Genomic DNA, 18,445 nt, shown 5'->3' with positions numbered 1-18,445 from the left:
AAAACATTGATAAAATGGATTTCTTTGAGATTATAAATTATACAAGGGAACACAAGAAAACAAAAATAGTTATAAATAAAAATGACGCTTAATTTTGAATATTTTTGAATTTGACATTTTTTTTTTTTGTTATTCCATAAAATAGATTTTTCTTGACTGAAATATTCAATTTTGTTATCTGACAACTTTATTCGTCGAGCTAGTTAACTGACTGTTTATTAGAAGATTGAAAAATCAGATCGAAATAGACTATTCTATGATTTTTTTTTAATAAAAAACACAAACCAAACTATTTTACTTAAAAACATTTATTTGAGTCTAATACTTATAAATACAATGAACACAACAAATACAGACAGTGAAAACAAAAAAGAACATAAATGTTAATCTTAGTCTATTGTTGGCGTTGTTGAAGCTTCGTCTTGTTCCAACTTATCAGCAGCTTCTCTCTTTAGTCGCAGTTCTTCACGATGTTTTATTGTTATTTGTAAAAATTCCAAATATTTTGAATCAACCTCATCGTCTGCTTCTTCTTTTTTAATCGAAACCACTTCCTGTTCCTCTTCATCGGATGTTTCATAGTAAACTTGAGTTTCCCTTTCCGGTTTAATTCTAGCAACATTATGCAATTGTTGCCGCAACATTTGATTTTCATTTTCAAGCTGTTCGGCAGCATGTCGCCAAAAATTGTTCTGATGTTCACCGTGCCATCTTACGGCATTTTCATATGCAGCACTCCAAACTTCAGATCCATTTTTTTGTGCACTCTGACTAAAGGAAAATTCTGTTTGTCGTGTTTGAGATTGAGTTTTATTTTGTTGAATAGCATTTGTTAATTGTTTTTGTTTATTTCGACGACGATTTCTTTGACGTTTGTTTATTCTGGATTTTGTTTTAGATTTGGGAACATTTGTTCCTTTTGTTTGAAGAGTGTTTGGCATTTTTTTTTTCAGACGAAAAATATGACACAAAATACACGAGCAAAACAAAAATAAAAACTGTATTACCGACTGGAAGTGTCACATAAAAATCTACTCGAATACTAGAGATGTGCAACTACAAATATTGTAAGAGATTCAAGATTATAAAAGACATGTTCCTTTGGGGGTGAAAAAGAAATTTTGATTAACTTACGAAAAATTTTCAATGGAACGCAGATTATATCCATGTATGGTATAAAAAGAGAAGGTATGATCATTAGAAGAAAGTCTGTATCGGGAATTGTCAGTTGAAAAAAAAAAGATGGCTTTCTAAGTTTTTGACAGCTGTCCCATTGAAATTGTTGTTAACAAAATTGTCTTGGAAATTGTTGTTGCCTTTGACTTTGCCAAATTAAACATCAAAAACGATCATACCTTGTCTTCTTATACCATGATATCCATGGAATTCTAATCTACTCGTACAAAGGATTATGCGTACATACATAAATGAGCTTTAAATTTGATTATTGGTAAGGCTCAGTATCATGTTTAAGATAGTTTATGTAAATTCTCGAGTTTAACTGAAATTCTTAGTCCAATATAATTCTGTATGGACTCTCGGGTTGTTTAAACAAAATTTAGATATAGCGTCCGTTAGAAGTTATACTTCACAACTCGCAGTGTATGGTCCGGCACCGGATAGACGAATTAGAAAATAAGTTTGAAAATGTTCAACTTTGCAGCTTTCAATGTTATGGCCCCTTTAGTTGAGCCTTTCTTAATTACTGATCTCTTTAAACACTGAGTAGTAGACCTATTCATTTCAAAGTAAAGTTGCAATAAAAAATATTGGCACTAAGTAGGATACCCGAATTTGGAGAAAGCGCTATTTAAACAAAAAAATAAAAAAAAAACCGTCGGAACTAGGTATGACCTTCTCTATATCTAGCTGATTGTAGTACTAGATCTATAAATCATCTAATAATTAGTATCTACCACCTCCTAAGGAACGCGGTTATGCCCAGGGTTCCCAGGTTAAGGGGAAAATCACCATTTTTACCGATTTTCTTAGACGAAAGGGTTACAAAAACGTTAGACACAATCTTTGAACAATGGAATCAATTTAAATAAAACTTAATTTCGAAATAAACTATCGTATTCCACGCTAAGTGGATTTTTTAATTTGACAGCTCTACTAAAAACTAGGGTGCTTCCATTTTTTAATTCACTTATCAAAATATTTCATTAAGGGAATCTGTACTTTTTTGGGTATATCAAACGAAATTTTCAGCCAGCAGCCGCGGCAGTAAAAAAAATAAAAGTAAAAAAAAAAATACTTATACATTTTTAAGAAATCGTTGTTAAAAAAGCCTGCCTTAATCGGCATAAATACTCTATGATTTACAAAAATACATTAAATATAGAAAATAATATTAATTTTTTTATTAAATTAGCAATGATATTTTAGATTTACCCTCAAAATAAAATTTATGAAGTAGTTCCATACTTCATAAATTTTATTTTGACTGTTTTTTGTTTTGAGCTTCATTTTTGTTAATTTTTTTTATTTACTTATGTCCATTATAAAGTTTTTATTCTTATGAATAAATTAAATGCAAAATTAATATGTTAAAAAAAAGATTTAAGTAAAAAAATTAAAAAAAAAAAAAAATAAATACTTGCATTTTTTTTTTCTGGAAAAAAGGGAATTTTTTTACGAAAAAGGGGAAAAATAAACGTTTTGGTGTTAAAAAAAGGGGATTTTTATTTTGAAAACCTGGGAACCCTGATTATGCCTGATTTACAATATTGCGAGACGACGAGACGAGAACGTTGCGTTTTTTCTGAACGTTTTCGATTTAAAAAAATCGTATGATTTTCATTTCATCCATTTTCAACATTTCATCCATTTTCAACATTTCATCCATTTTCAACACTAGCTTTCGATCTCTCGTTCTCTCAAACTTAACCATAAGAAAATAGTGACTTGAGAAAATTTTTCATCAAAAACTAAGTCTTAATGACTTAGAATTTATCCAAATAAGTTCTCCAGATGGTAGTGTGACTGTGATCACTAGATTTATTGAGCTACTTGTGTACAGAAAACCAAAGGGGGAAACCAATAAATTGGGGAGCATCTTAAAGGATCATCTGATTTTAAGAATATCTCCTTCAATAATAACTTTCACATGAATACCTCTTATGCCTTATACTCTCTTTCCAGTAAGGTAAGCGAAATACATCAAGTCATAAGAGTCAGACTCGTTTTATCTATCAAGTTCTACTAAATTACTTATTTATTTCTTAGTTTCATTCTTTCAATAAATGTTATATGTTTAACAGGGTTAAGGAACAATGTTGCCACAATGTTACAAGTGTAACAAGTGTTACTTTTTTGAAAAATTTAATAATTTTGTTACCATGTTACTTTTTATTCCGTATTGTTACACTTTTTTCAATAAAATTTGTGTTTGTTTTTAGTTGAAATAGATTGAAAATTTCAACCGGAAGCACTTTTTTCTTCGAGAATTTATGCAATTACTTTGACTATTTTGCAGGCAACAATGATCTGTTTATGGTAAAAACGTTTTAAATCTATTTCTGTATACCTATTTGTATTTGCTTAGGACAAAATGGATGGGCTTTAATGAAGGGAAAATTTAATGTGTTAATATTATAACATTTTAAATTTTAGGCTAGACGCTCTAGCCAAGAAATTCTTCTCATAAATAGTTCTATCTTTCCGTTTTTAAATTTTTCTTCAATAAAAAAATAATATCATAAAATATGCACTTAATTTCGAAAGTAACAGTTATCAATCTTAAAATGTATCTATAATCTAAAAGCTCTTGAGGATTTATAATATCTTTTAACAATACACAAGAAGACAAAACTGTTTTAAATGCAGGGCTATTTTTTAGAGATATAAAACCTAATAAATAGTTCACCTCCGCCTCCAGTAGACCGTTTTTTTTTTTTTCACTTCATTAATTAAAACCTAGATGAGAAACGAAAAATCCTACCCAAAAATGGCACAATTAAAAAATAATAAATTAAAATTAAATTTTCTAAGGCCCAATTTATTCACTCTCCATTATTTTTAAAGGCTCCATTAAAAATTATAAAACTGTCAAATCGCATACAAATTTTAAAATTTCCCTTTTTTAATGGCGACTTTAAATTTAATGGAGTGTGAATAAATTGGACCTAAGTCCTCAAAGTCGACAGCGAAAATGATAACAAAAAAATATCGTCGAGAATTCTGTAAAGTAAAAAAAATTAAAATCAAGAAAAAATATCAGAAAATACGTTTTTGGACAAAATTTTTTTTTTTTAATCAAACCATCAACACAGCTCTTTCTAGCAGAAAAACTCTCCACTAAATCGGGAGTTGTTTCTAAGCTGTGTACTAAAAAACGGAAAGCATATTGAAATTTTGATTTCGTTGATAAACTTTTGTTTCAGCTTCGTATTAGGCTCAAACTAAAAATGTTGCTCTGCTTTTTGAAAAGTGTATCCCCTCCTTCAGGTATAATATTTAAAGAGTTCGTACTTAAATAAATATTTGATAATTATGGAAATTTGAACATTTCATAATAATCAAATACAAATACTTAAGTACGAACTTTTTTGATGTTATACCCCGAAACGTCGTTAAAGAAAAAAAATTGTTCCTTAAGCCTGCTAAATATAATAACATTTATCAAGTTCTACTTAGAGATTACTTTCAATTTTTCAACTCTTCTTCTCATACCAAGCAAATTATTCTGGAAATGCCGCAAAAGTAAAAAGTCTACAAAAATTAATAAACAAAAAGACAATTATTAATTTAATTTTGATTTTATTAAAAACAAAATTACTAACTTAAACCTATTCCAACAACTCGTCATTCTTCTCATTTCGTTTTCATCTTCTTATTAGCTTTGGCTAATTTAGCCTTCAGCGCCTTAACATCCACCTTATCCGAACCATCCGCATCAGTTTTCCTCTTTCTGTTTGGCTCTTCAGGTGGTTGGAAGTCTTTACTACGTTTCTCTTCTTGCTTCTTAGCCGAAGCAGCTTGTTTCTCCTCCCTTTCCTTATTCTTCCTTCCCTGTTTTTGTTCTTTATTAAGGAAATACTCACCCGAAGCCAATTGTTTATCAATTTTACTTTCAGGCTGCTCTGGCGGGAATGGAGTATATTCCTTTTTAGGTTTCTTATTCTTCGGTTGCTTACGTTTACTAATATTCTTGTTTTTGAATTTAGGCAAAAATCGTGACCAATCTTCGTTGGCTAATTTCGGATCTTTTGCCAATTCTCTTTTAATCATTAAAGCTTTAATGTTATAAATTGGATGAACATTATTCATAGTTTCAGTAACAATATCACGAACTTGCTGTAAGCCTCGGTAAGGTCCCAAAGCTGAAACTGTGTTGCCTTGAACTAAAACATAACAATCTGTAAGAAGTTCGATTGATTTGAGAGTGGCTCCATTTGGTCCAATTAAACGTTGTCGTCTTTTAACAAATTTATCCTTCTTCCTCACCAAACTACCAATTTTAATAATATCACATCCGATTTCATCTTCCAGGACACGTTTTGCTTGTTCAAAGGGAACACTTCGAGCCATCAGCTTGATCATGTCTCTAGCTTTGATTACAATAAATGGATCCCATGTTTTTCTGCTAGTCTTCACGACCATACTACCTTCGACTAAATCAAGTTCAGCTTTAAGATGAAACTCACCTAATGTTTGTTGTACTAAAGGCCATACTTCTTTTAGATATTTTTCACGATATTTTGGAAAAAGCGTGGCAAATGAACTTTCTTCAACTAAACCATTTAGATTGTGATCGGCTTTGAATTCAGGGATTTTCATAGCCCAAGCATTTTCAACTGGTTCGGTGGAGGTGGGATGGTTGTCATCGTTTTCATCGTCACTCATTTTATTGAGTTAATTGAGAAATAAATTTATTTTTTTTAAATAAAAACAAATTTTACAAATGATTACACGTGCGGATGCGGAGGATTATTTTGGGTAGCTTGAAAAATGTCAAAATTGACAGTTGGATAGGAGTGAAATTGGTGCCGGTTTAAATGCACTGCATTACCATTAATTAGAGGCATTAAAGGTTGAAACGTAATGACAGACGTGTTCCATTGCAGTTCGTTAGCCCTGTTCCGTTGGGAGGTGGCAAAGTACTACTAGTAGTTTACTAGCGATTTTCAATGGAACGCACTTTAAACGAATTCAATACAAATCGTATCTATTCGGGAAGAAGAGCATGAGTGAGTAGATGATAGTACTAGATTAACCAAAAAATCTACTATTAGTAGACTACCACCTGCAATGGAACAGGGCTATTAGTAGAAGATGATCTAGTATATTTATAGCTAGCAGCCCTATTCTGGCAAAACCTCACAAGTCAGAAGAACCTCACAAGGTGAGCTGAATTTGATTGTGTGACCTGCTCTAAAGTAGGTCACAAACTCACAAATTTGAAATTTTTTAGTAAGAAGTTTGCGAGAAATAAATCCTCACAAAATTGGATTGTGAAGTTCTTGTGAGGTTCTTGACATGTGAGGTATCAATGAGGTTTGCCAGAATAGGGCTGTAGATCTACTCATGATTTTTTTTCCCGATTAGATACGAATTGCATTGATTTCGTTGAAAATTCGTTCTTTTCAAAATCGCTAGTAAGCTACTTGCAGTACTCTTTGTCACCTCCCAAAGGTACCAAGGGACAGCAAAATCGTTTTTCATAATTAAAACGCTCTTGGCAGTGTGATTATTTATCGCAGAGTGACTGGAAAGCGGAAAGCCCTTAAGGACCAGTTATACAAACAATTAATCCGTGGTTCAATAACAATTATTTTTCTGACATCTGTGGTAAAGCTGAGTTTTAGCGCTGGTTCAAGGTTCATATATGTTAAAATATTATTTGTCACAATTAAGCGCACTGATCAAAGACTGCCCACACCAACTACGACAACAAAAAAAAAAAACTCCGTTGACAGCGTCATATTTTTCTATGAAAAAACTCCTCGCCTGAACGTCTGCTAAGATCATTTTCGTCAACGAATATTTTTTTCGTACAAAAACGCTGTTGTTGGCTGGAACAGCCTTAAGCCTGGTACGCAGCTGAAGCGAAACGAAACTTTTCATACAAAATTTCGTTAACAAAATCTTGAACAGAAAATTTCGTCGACTCTGGAGACTAGAAAATTTGTCGTTTCGCATCAGCAGCGTATTTTTACTTAATTTCGCAAAGTATCTCATTTCGAATGCCAAATTGTATAGAAAAAAAAAATAAATTTTAAATTTGAACTGACCTAATTTGCAAAATTATCTCATGTGAGCTGCAGTGAAAACAGGATATTATAGCAGATGGATAAATTTTAACCAATTTTTTATTCATCTCTCTAGTGTCAAAATTTAGCCAAACATCAAATTTTAACCAACATTTTAACGCAATTCGCACACGGCCTAAAAACCGAATTGTTTTTGAATATCCTTCAAGCCCAATATTAAACCAAACAGATCTACAAAAAAACTACCTTACCTACACTATCCATTAAAAAGCTACGTCATAAAAAAAAAATTTTTTGACACAAAAATGAAAACAAAGCGATATTTTTTTCTACAACAAAAATACGAAGTCAGCTGCTTATAATTTGCGATTTATTACAAAAATAAAATAGTAAATTCTATTTTACTAAACGAAATTCCCATCCCGAGTTAGTTTGTGTGAATATACAAAAATACACACAATGTCAGAATCGATAAGATACGAATGCAATCAACAACAATTAATGCGAACTAGCAACGATAGCCAACAATTACAACAGTCGCCAACTCCAATGGATGAACCAATTGGAACTGTACAGGTAAAAAATGATGATTTGGGGGGATAAACCGATTTACTAATTAACTGTTTAACTCTTAACTACGTAGATACTTTGCACCCACGACGGTGTTTTATTAAAACAAGCTAGCGCCGAACATATTGCTGACCTAAATACCAGCGGCGCTTTAAGTGTTGTTGAATATTCCCCAAGCAAACGAAAGTACATCGAATGGCATCCAAATGAGAATATTCTAATTGCCGATGATACCCAAGATCAAGGTGATTGGGCTTTAGTCGATACGATTTCCCGTCGAACTCGAACGACTTCAGAATGTCGTGTTTTTAATACAAAACCCGATAGCCAGACCAAGTCGCGATGTATTCGTTGTAATTTGGAAGATTTGCGTTCAATTGAAGTTAAGAATCGTGGACAAACTATTCGATTACTCAAAAAAGATTCTGGCGCCCTTCATAGTGAATATTTCTTTCAGCATGGAAATGCTGATATGTTTGTTCGTTCGATGAGGCAATTACACATTTTGGATGTGTCCAATACAAATCGAGATGAATTTGTTGTCCTCAGCATTGAAACGCAAAAGTTGAAAAAGACTTTTGCTGAATTGGACATTGGAGAGATAAAAGCAAGTTCGACGGCAGCGGAAAGTTGGTTGCCAAATAGATTGGTTGGGTTCTTGGTTAATTTCCCAGATTATGTGCCACCACCGTTTCATAGGCCACAGCCTAGGTCGAGACCTGTGGTGAATGAAGATTATCAGGTTTTGAGTAGAGATCAGAGTCATGAAGTGACTCCAGAGACCGAGACACCGAAGGATGATGATGAAAGTAGCAAGGAGGAAGTTGTGGTGGAGAATAAATTACCCAAAAGAGAAATTATTGAAAGAGGTGAGTCAGGTATACAATAATGGTAGCATGCTCCAAGGCCGTATAAAGGTCGAAAGCAGGTTGGGTTGTTATTGTTTTTTGTTGTTGTTTTTTTACTTGCGATATATGTAGGTACTATAGGGCAAGTTTAGGATTCGTAAAAAAAATCGAACTCGAGATAACAATTTTACATGACATTACGATGATGGAGAATGCCAAAAAAGTGGGTCCGGCAATTCTGTCTGTCTGTCTGTCTGTCTGTCTGTCTGTGTGTCTGTGTGTCTGTCTCTATCTGGAGCTGCAGCCTAAACGAGTGAAGTGATTTTCTTCAAACTTCGTAGTTAGCAGTTTTTAGTGATTCCCTAGAGGGGAAATTGAAATTTTTTTTATGACCAAAACTAACGGTACCTGCCATATAACGGAAATAGAAAAGTTAATTTTTTTCAAAAACGGCTCTAACGATTTTGATTAAAATTTGTGTGTGTAGTACTACACATAAGAGCCAACTTTTTAAATAAAAAAAATATTTTTTGTACCGTTATTAACGGTACCTGTCATAGAACGGGTTTTTTCATTTCTGAATATCTCGTACAATATTAACCCGATTCAAATGAAAATTTTTAAGTAAGTAAAGATAATATTAAAAATTTAGAAAATTTTCAAAAAACGCATTTTTGGATTTTTAAAAAATATTTCAAAATTTTTTTTTGAAAAATCAATTTTTTGAAAACGGATCAATGAAAAATTTTGAAATTTAGTTTTTATGTGTAAATTAATTATTTCTTCAAAATGGCATACCAACTTTTTTTTTGAAAAATGTTAAAAAATTTTTATACATAAAAACTTATTTTTTTAAAAAACGGCTCCTACAATTTTCGAAAATTTTTTTCTAAAAATACCTTTTTATACAAGAAATAAAATGGCATATTTGTTTTTTGTTTTAAGATAATTTAAAACGGAGTTTAATTAATTATAAAAACAGATTTAATTTTTTTATACTACTTATAAAATTTCTTCAAAATATCAAATTTTAAATTTCTTGAATAAAAAGCTTTAACATTATAGTTACTTTAAGCATAACAGCAAGTACGTGCGACCCCAGTCGTGCAATTTATTTTTTTATATTTTACATAAAAATAGACAGCTGTTGTCATTTCATATTTTGTCTTCACTTTTTTAGTTTTTTTTTTTTAGATTTATGTGGATTGAATTAGATTAGAAGTTTAATGTCCAGATATATATTTTATTTTGATTGCATTTTATTTTTAATGCAAAAATTGAAATGCTAACAAAGACATGATAATGCGTTCGTCTTCGGTTTTTATGTGCTAATAATTGATAAGAAGCGATCCACTTTGTTGAGTGACCAGTGACTTTAAAACAAACTGCGGTTTCGATTTGTTTGTAAACAGGGCGTTTGCTTTTTCTTTTGTAAACAAGCTGATTTTTTTTTTTTATAGTGATGAAGTAATTATGTCATGTCACGCATCTAGGTGAGGTTTTATTTAATAGATATGAAAGGCAGATTATAAAGACTGTAGCGCTTTTAGGTAAAGAATAAATAAAGGTTCTAAAAGATGATAAATATAAACTGGGTTATTTTGTTATGAAATAATGTTTTAGACAAGTTGGCTAATGTCCGTGGTTGTATTTTGGTTGAGTCAAGCGACAAGTTAATGCAACATTAAACTCAAATATAATTGGAATCGAATACAAGTTTTAATTTATATTTTAATATATTATTTAACGTTGCCCATAATTCAACCAAAAAGCAAATACACCGAAATTGCTATCGTCTGCCAATTTTTTTTTTATAGAAATAACTGTATTAAAAAACTCCAACTCTTGGCTTTAGCCAGGATGGTATGCGGAAACTCTATTATTATAACAAATTTTACAATTTTTGTTTCAAACTACTGAAATAACCATTTAAAGTTTTTCAAAACGTACATAAACTCGTCAAATTGGGTAGTTGTGATTTATTGTTTGGTTATTGATATTGGAAAGCTTTATGGTGCAAATAAAAATCTTCTGCATCGAACTTGATCTTTTCAGCTGACTTTGATTAATTTGTTTACTGACCAATACTATCAAAATGAAATCAGTTCAATAAATAACACTGGTTTACAAGGGTTTTGTTGCCGACACAAAAATATACTTTTCTGAAGATTTTCGGTGTGCTGAACTCGAATCCGACGTCAGAAAAAACTAATCAGCTCCGGTTTTTTTTTTAATATTAGCGTTAGAAAATGCAAAAAAACGTTTTTTTGAGGACTTGGGACCTTATTCTTTTATATAAGGAAAATTGTTTTAACATATTTAGTAACGGTTTCTAAAACCTTTTTAAATCTTTTCAATATCTGAAGTGAATGATGTAAGTGGGTCTTCATATATAATAAAGGAGATAATGGCGTTATAAAATTTCTATGGTAGATATAAAATGCCAAACAACTGAGGATATCTCGAGCTGTAAAACAATATATCGGAAAGATTAAAACAGATCTTGAGAAATGGAAATTAGTTCTTATAGAAAGCGTTACTAAATATGCTCAAACAATTTTCCTTATATACAAAAATAAGGTCCGAAGCTCAGCATTTTCTAACGGTATTATTTAAAAAACGGGAGCTGATTAATTTTTTCTGACTTTGGATTCGAGTTCAGCACACCGAAAACCTTTAGAAAAATATATTTTTGTTCCGGCAAAAAAAAAAATTTTAATTTTGTTAACCAGTGCAGTCAATGAATTGACCGTGAGAAAAAAATTTACCCTCTGTGACAAATTTGGTCCAAAAAATTTTTTTAGGCAGAAATATGGGTTGTGAAAAGAAAGGCTTATGTAGGTATGTCAGATAATAGTCAAATAAAAGTAGAAAACAATGTAATTTGTCTGCTTGGTAAATTGACCCAATTTTACTTGTGGGGTGCGCGAGTTGGATACTTTTCTAAAAGTTTCGTGTGCTTATTCCGAATCCAAAGTCCAAATTGCACTCGCAGGTCACGTTTTTTGAAATACTTCAATATTAACTGGTTAAAAACGGTATCGTTGGGTACTTTTGACGTCAATTACATCACCGTTAATTTTTTTTTCTTGCAACATTAATTATGCAATCTGAAAAAAACATATTTTATCGTCTGAAATACATATCGTCGGTCGGTCTCATGAGAAAACCTCGTAACTCCCAAAATCAAAATTTTACAGGAGAGACGAAAGAGTAAACAAACAACAGAGTAGTTGGGAAGAAACGCGCTGTGCAAAATTGAATTTTAGTCTATTTAGAGTTTTTGGAATGACCCCAAATTTTCTGGGTTGCTCCGCTGACATATTTTCTAAAGAATGGCATTCAAAAGTCATTTTTGAAAAAAAGTTACGAGGTTTTCTCATGAGACCGACGATATATTTATTAGGACCCTATTATGGCTCGTGAGTCGAACGTTCCACTCAAGTTGAACGATTTGGGAAACACTCACATCATAGTATTCTGATTAGAAAACTACGACGATCAGCCTGCAAAGCATTCAAAATAATGAAAATGATATGACAATATCATTTTTAAAATGCTAAATCGCTTATTAAAGGCTCTATAACTTTGATTCGCCAAATTTTTTCAAACATTTTTTTTTTTCTCTCAGAGATATTGGAAATAGAAATTTAGTGGTTTAGTGGTTAGTTAATAGTTTTTTTTTTTTTTTAAGAAATACGACTTTCAAATTGATTAAAATTAAACAACTTATCACTGAGGAATTTAGTTTAAAAAATAGAATTTCATTGAAAATTAGTTAGACTTTATAGTAAAAATAGTGATGATTAAAGCTCAAAAATTATACGCGTTATCATAAATCTATAAACACTTATGAATTCAGCACACTTAGGCCCAGTTTGCTCACACTCGAATATCTTTTAATCAAGGATTTTCTTCGGAAGAGTTTTCTTTACTTTCAACTTTCAACAATGTTAAAAAACTAACCATGGAATGAATTTATAAATTCTTTTATTGTATAATGGCCTTTTTATAAAAATAGCAATAACTCTCCAGACATTGCAATATGTAATCACTATGGAATCCATCTAAATTACTCAAAGGTTGTTAAATGGTAGGTTAGAACGATTTTTCTGTCTTCAACTTACGGACACACATGTTATCTTTTCAGACTAACCATTCTAAACATTTTCAACAAGGTTCAGGTCTGTTTACTTTTGCATATATGGAAGCAGTTCCTATTTTTATAAATTTATTATCTTAAGTCCACTTTTATGGTTCACAAAATACTTGTTAAAGGAAAAGTTCCTTCAATATTCAATTACAAGTAAATGCAGTTTAAAATCCAAGCTCGATAGTATCATAGTTGATTACTTTCTTCCTTGCCTTTAAATTTCTTTTGCCTTGCTCTATAGGGCAATTATTGTTTCGTGTCGAAAAAAAGTTTGAGGTTTTAATCAAAACCAAGATAACGATGTCCAAAAAAGTGGTTTTTCCGTTCGTCGGTCTGTACGTCTGAGTCAATCTGTTCACATTTCCACAGCCTAAACTGGTGAACGAATTTTGTTCTCAAATTTGGTATTGATGATTTTAATAGAATTCTGAAAGTTGTTTTTACTGTGTTACTACCATTTGTTTAATAAACTTAAATTTTGTTTATTCTTCCACAGGTTTACCCCTCAGCGAAAATCAATGGTTGGAATTTCAAACTCCAGACGGACGTATTTCCGATCCAACTCGCATAAAAGAGATCATATTTCGCGGCGGTGTTGACAATCGACTCCGCAGTGAAGTTTGGAAATATCTTCTCAATTACTATCACTGGGATGATACCGACGTCGAACGTTCTAAGCGTCGCAAGGAAAAGTCCATGGAGTATTACAGCATGAAAGCCCAATGGCTATCAATGACACCAATTCAAGAGCACAATTTTTCCGGTTATCGTGACCGAAAGTGTCAAATAGAAAAAGACGTTAAGCGCACAGATCGCACACTTGAATATTTTGCCGGTGAAGATAATCCAAATTTAATGGTATTGCAGGGTATTCTAATGACTTATGTAATGTACAACTTTGATCTGGGCTATGTACAAGGAATGAGTGATCTATTAGCACCAATTTTGGCCATTCAAGAGAACGAAGTTGATGCGTTTTGGTGCTTTGTTGGGTTTATGGATATGGTATTTAATAATTTCGATATAGACCAAGCTGGCATGAAGACCCAGTTCAATCAACTGAAGCGACTCTTAGAGTTTGCTAACCGTCCATTGTTCCAATATATGAAAACTCATGACTCGGACAATATGTACTTTTGCTTCCGTTGGCTTTTGGTATGGTTTAAGCGCGAGTTTTCAACAGATGATGTTTTGAAATTGTGGGAGTGCCTATGGACACGGTTGCCATGTCCTAACTATCAACTCTTGATAAGTGTTGCAATTCTAGACCAACAAACTGATATCATAATCGGGAATCAATATGAATTCAATGAGATCCTAAAACACGTTAACGAACTATCCGGCGAAATTAATCTGAAAGCTACACTCGAACTTGCCGAGGCGATTTACAAACAAATAAAAAATGCAGAGACGCTCACGAATGATATCAGAGTTATAATTGGAGAACATCCAACGGAACCATTTGGAAGTCAAGAACTGCCTCACGACTTTGAAGACGGCTTTGATGAACTTGTTCGCGAACTAACGCCTGAAGAGAAAGAAAAACAACAAGCCATGCTGGAAGAGGCCTGTGAGCAATCAATGTTCTTGCAATTCTTGTAAATCGAAAAATGAAAAAAAATTAGGGCTTAGTAGAGGCCAATAAGCCAAAGTTTTATTAAAGTTGTTTACTTTTATTATATTTTTTCAAAATTATTTTGTAGATAGCAGAGGTTAGATTAGATAGTCGAGAGTTTAAATTAAAATTTTCAATTCGAGAAAATGTGATGGTAAAAAAAAACCAAACGATTATTAAATTTAAAATAAAAGTAGATGGATCCTGTTTGGTCTCTGAAATATTGTAATCCAGCTAAACCTCTGCACTTTATTGTATTTTATTGGACTTATTTTGTATTTTTTTTGGTTATAATATTGAAAAAAATCTTATACACACTACATACTTTTTGCATTATGCATACAGCTGCAAATAATAATAAAAAAAATTGAAAATTTTATAGTTAAAATTGGTTTGCATTTTTTTTAAAGATTGGAAAATTATTAATAGGTGGAATCGGTGTGGTAAGTTATTTGGTTTCTATTCGTGATCAGCGCATCACCAACATTGAAACAAGTTTATCTACAAAATAAATTTAAACCGAGATAGACATACATACAGACAAACATAGTCAGACGCACAGGCAGCCAGAATGTCGGGGTCTACTTTTATCGGACTCCGGTAATGTCACGTCTGATTAATCTCTAAATCAATTTCTTTTAGGAATCCTAAGCTTGTACTTTAGTACCTTCATACATCATATTTATATGGATGTACACATTTACAATCACAAGTTACCTACGTTGAAAAAAAACGAGTCTTATATCTTACAGATGGCGCCCAACGTGTGGAAAATTTAGCTTAAGGAAATAATCCAGTCATTTTTGCTCACCTTTTGATTTTTCTTCTTAAAAGTTTTGGAATATTTCTACTTCCCAATCTTCATTTTAGGCGCTACGCTACATCCTAAGAGTAAAGCCAGAACCATAATTGGCGGATGGAGTCGGAAGCTACTGTCAATTGTTGTTGTTTTCTTTGTAATTTCATCCGACGCACAGTGTGGCCAATCACGAATCTAGCTGGACAAAATTAATAACTCGCGTTAAATCGACTTTTTTTCTAAACAGTTTTAAACAAATGAATGTGAATAGATAAAATTCTATAAAAAAGAAAGATTTTTTAAAAAGAAATCTATAATTTCTGCAAAAAGTGGGTCAAAATAGTGATGAAGAAAATGCATTTTTGAATTTATGTTTCCGTAAACATATTCTATGATTGGATATACTTAATTATTTAAAAAAACAATTGAAAAATCTCAATAAATAAAAACTCTATTGCTATTCACGAAAAAAGAGAGGCAGAATAATTAGTTTTTATTAAGAAATAGAACTTTTACACACGTTTTTACAGGTGACATATGTATATGATTTATTTTCTCAATATCATGCTTTAAATTAAAATTTTAGCAATGATTTTAATTAAATATGTTTCCCAATCATAAAAAATGGCATCACCTTTAAAAATATCCGCAGATAATTTAAAAAAGTAGCTGTGTTTTTTTGGCATTGCTATACGTATCCGCAGTTGGCATTTTCATGCATTACACAAACAACACGCACCTGCCGATAGGAATAGAAGCTAATCCAAACTGCGGATAGAATTTTGAAGAAGTTTATAAGTTTACGTTTCCCTTTCTCTTTGCGCGTGCATATAAATTTTTGTCCAGTGTTGATATTTGGAAAATCCTACTGCGGATAGCTTTGCCAAAAAAACACGCCTAGTAACTCCTTTTCGTGCGATGCAAACTTGAAACTTAAGGGCCTATTAAAAACAGCTGTGTTTATATTACCTTCGATGTTTTTCAAGCTAATAATTCTCTAAATTTCTTCGTGACCCTATTTCTGGCCTTTTAAACTTGCTTGCTTTTTGCATTTAACTTGTTTTAGGTGTTCCGACGGAAAAGCATCATTCATCAATGATAATGCCTCATTAGTTGAAAATTCCAGTGGTTTAGTGGTTCCAGAGGATCAGAACTTAATCTTTTATACATTTTGATCCTTCACTTAAAGAAAATTTCGTTAAATCCTTTACGGTTTTATTGGAATATGCTTTTTCAATTTTGCGGAGAGCGATTCTACTGATTTAAACTATTTCTAATGGATAGGTGCACTTTTAACCTTCCGTTTGTTATATTTTTTCCGTTTTTTTAATTTTTAAAAATTCTTTTCTTCTTTGTTTCACTATCTACTGTTTTTGTTTATTTAGTTACCACATAATATTGGTCAAGCAAATTGAAATTCAGTTTAAAGAGCGGTCCAAAGTGTCTTCCACCTTTTTTGTTTTTTTATTTCGCTTAACTTGAAGAACAAAACTTTTATATATGTTTTTAATTTTTATTTATTGTCAAAAATGTTCCAAAGATGATACCTGCTCATTAAAAGTACAAAAAAACTGTCTTTTCGATCTTATATGACAGTTTTGACACATTTTTCGAAAATTTGTTTTTTTTGAAAATCTTGACTTCATTTTGAAAAGTGAAAAAAGTTGTATGGCGGTCGAGAAAACGCGAGACATGTAAATAGCTAATCTAAATGACAACACTCCACAATACATTAATTAATTAATTTCAGACCGGAAAAAAGCGGAAAAATGAACTTTACCTCTAATTGAAAAACAAAGATATTTTTTTTTTTGCACTTCCTAGCCTTCTTACAGAATTTTTTTTTTAATAGTTGCAATGGTAATTAATAAATAAAAATTATAATACTTTACCTCCAAATGTAGATTAACAATTAAAAAAAACAATTACAACAAAAAAACTACCACAGCGTTTTTAATCGTCAACCAAACTCAAGCGAAAAATAGAATACTTTGTATTATCTCCATCCAACTGTTGACAAGAACCAACTTTCAAGCTTAGCTTACGCTAATCCGAGATGAAAACCAAAAAACCAAACATGAATTACAGTTACCCATTGTATTGAGAAGCTCAACTCATGATTTAAAATCCTGTGGCTAAACTTTTTTTTTTCTATTTTGTCCAGTCAGATTGGCGAATTACCACACTGTGCGACGCTTCAGTCAATTATAGTTCTGGCTTAAGACCACACGTATTGATATGACGAGTGACCACCCTAAAAAATTTGTAATCCTCATATAAATTATATCAGTCCTATAATGAATTTTTCCACCCGAAATATTTCTGTTCGTCCGGAATTCAAAAGCTATTGCGAGTTTCACCCGAAGGGAATTTGCATTTTTCGCTTAGCTGGTTTCTTGTTCTTCACCCAAATTTTAGTGAGAAAAGAGCTGTTGATTATATCGCATAGTACCTTAAAAAAGTTCAAATACGAGGAGTTTTCGGGACTTGAAAAACGCGGAACTCTCAATTTGTTGAAAAAGTAGAATTTATTTTTTCCGGTTGGAATCTTGTTCACGTGAAACTCACAATAGGGCTGATTTACACAGCCACACAGAAATAAAAAAAAATCTGAACTTTAGTTGCGAATATGTAATTTATACATATGTTTATTGGGTCGCTGATACCGAATTCGAAGTCCATTTTACGAAATAACCTTAAAAAAAAGTCACAGCCACGCAAAAAAAATTTGTTTGTTCTGGGGATGCGACTATGTTAAATACATGTTTTTCGGGTTGCTGATAGTGAACCCGAAGTTCATTCCAATCCATCACGGCAGGTTTTCAAGATAGCAAAAAAGATGTTCGTTTCAGGTTGTCTGTGAACTGTACAAGGGTGCCACCAAAATAGCATTGTACAGAATTAACCGGTTTATTGCCTGAAACGCAAAGAAAAGCAAATCACAACAACAAATCTATTGACGAATCCGAATAAAAAAAAAAACACATTTAATTACATTTTTTATATGATTTTTTTTATTGTTTAAGTTTGAATTTATTTTTCATTCCATATAATTTTTTTTTTGTTTCTTTTTGTAGTTTAATCATGATGTATTTATATATATTTTAAAGTCATTTCTTTAATTTAAACTTTCTAATATCTAGGTTGTTTTTTTTTTGTTTTACTTTTTAAAATTGTTTATACTTAAAGTTTTAAAATTAAAATGAATTATAATAAAGAATAAATGTTGGTTGTTGTTGTTTTTTT

General features: G+C 31.7%; 3 protein-coding genes across 3 annotated transcripts; 1 reads left to right on the top strand and 2 right to left on the bottom strand.

Moving 5' to 3' along the window:
• Nucleotides 1–290: 290 nt before the first annotated feature.
• On the bottom strand, nucleotides 291–1,005 carry LOC129914509 (uncharacterized). The gene has a single exon (XM_055993805.1). The coding sequence runs from the start codon at nucleotides 939–941 to the stop codon at nucleotides 390–392; it is 552 nt and encodes a 183-aa protein (XP_055849780.1). The 5' UTR covers nucleotides 942–1,005; the 3' UTR covers nucleotides 291–389.
• A 3,736-nt stretch (nucleotides 1,006–4,741) lies between these two features.
• Nucleotides 4,742–5,962, bottom strand: LOC129914493 (KRR1 small subunit processome component homolog). Its single transcript, XM_055993785.1, has one exon. The coding sequence runs from the start codon at nucleotides 5,845–5,847 to the stop codon at nucleotides 4,816–4,818; it is 1,032 nt and encodes a 343-aa protein (XP_055849760.1). The 5' UTR covers nucleotides 5,848–5,962; the 3' UTR covers nucleotides 4,742–4,815.
• Nucleotides 5,963–7,506: 1,544 nt separating this feature from the next.
• LOC129914461 (TBC1 domain family member 17) lies at nucleotides 7,507–14,788 on the top strand. Its single transcript, XM_055993734.1, has 3 exons — nucleotides 7,507–7,790; nucleotides 7,858–8,653; nucleotides 13,282–14,788. Exons 1-3 carry the CDS (start codon nucleotides 7,674–7,676, stop codon nucleotides 14,385–14,387), a joined length of 2,019 nt encoding a protein of 672 aa, XP_055849709.1. The 5' UTR covers nucleotides 7,507–7,673; the 3' UTR covers nucleotides 14,388–14,788.
• Nucleotides 14,789–18,445: the final 3,657 nt, after the last annotated feature.

The sequence above is a fragment of the Episyrphus balteatus genome, chromosome 1 (genome assembly GCF_945859705.1).
Source record: "Episyrphus balteatus chromosome 1, idEpiBalt1.1, whole genome shotgun sequence".
Classification (NCBI taxonomy): Eukaryota; Metazoa; Arthropoda; class Insecta; order Diptera; family Syrphidae; genus Episyrphus; species Episyrphus balteatus.
This window is presented reverse-complemented; position numbering and strand designations above follow the sequence as displayed.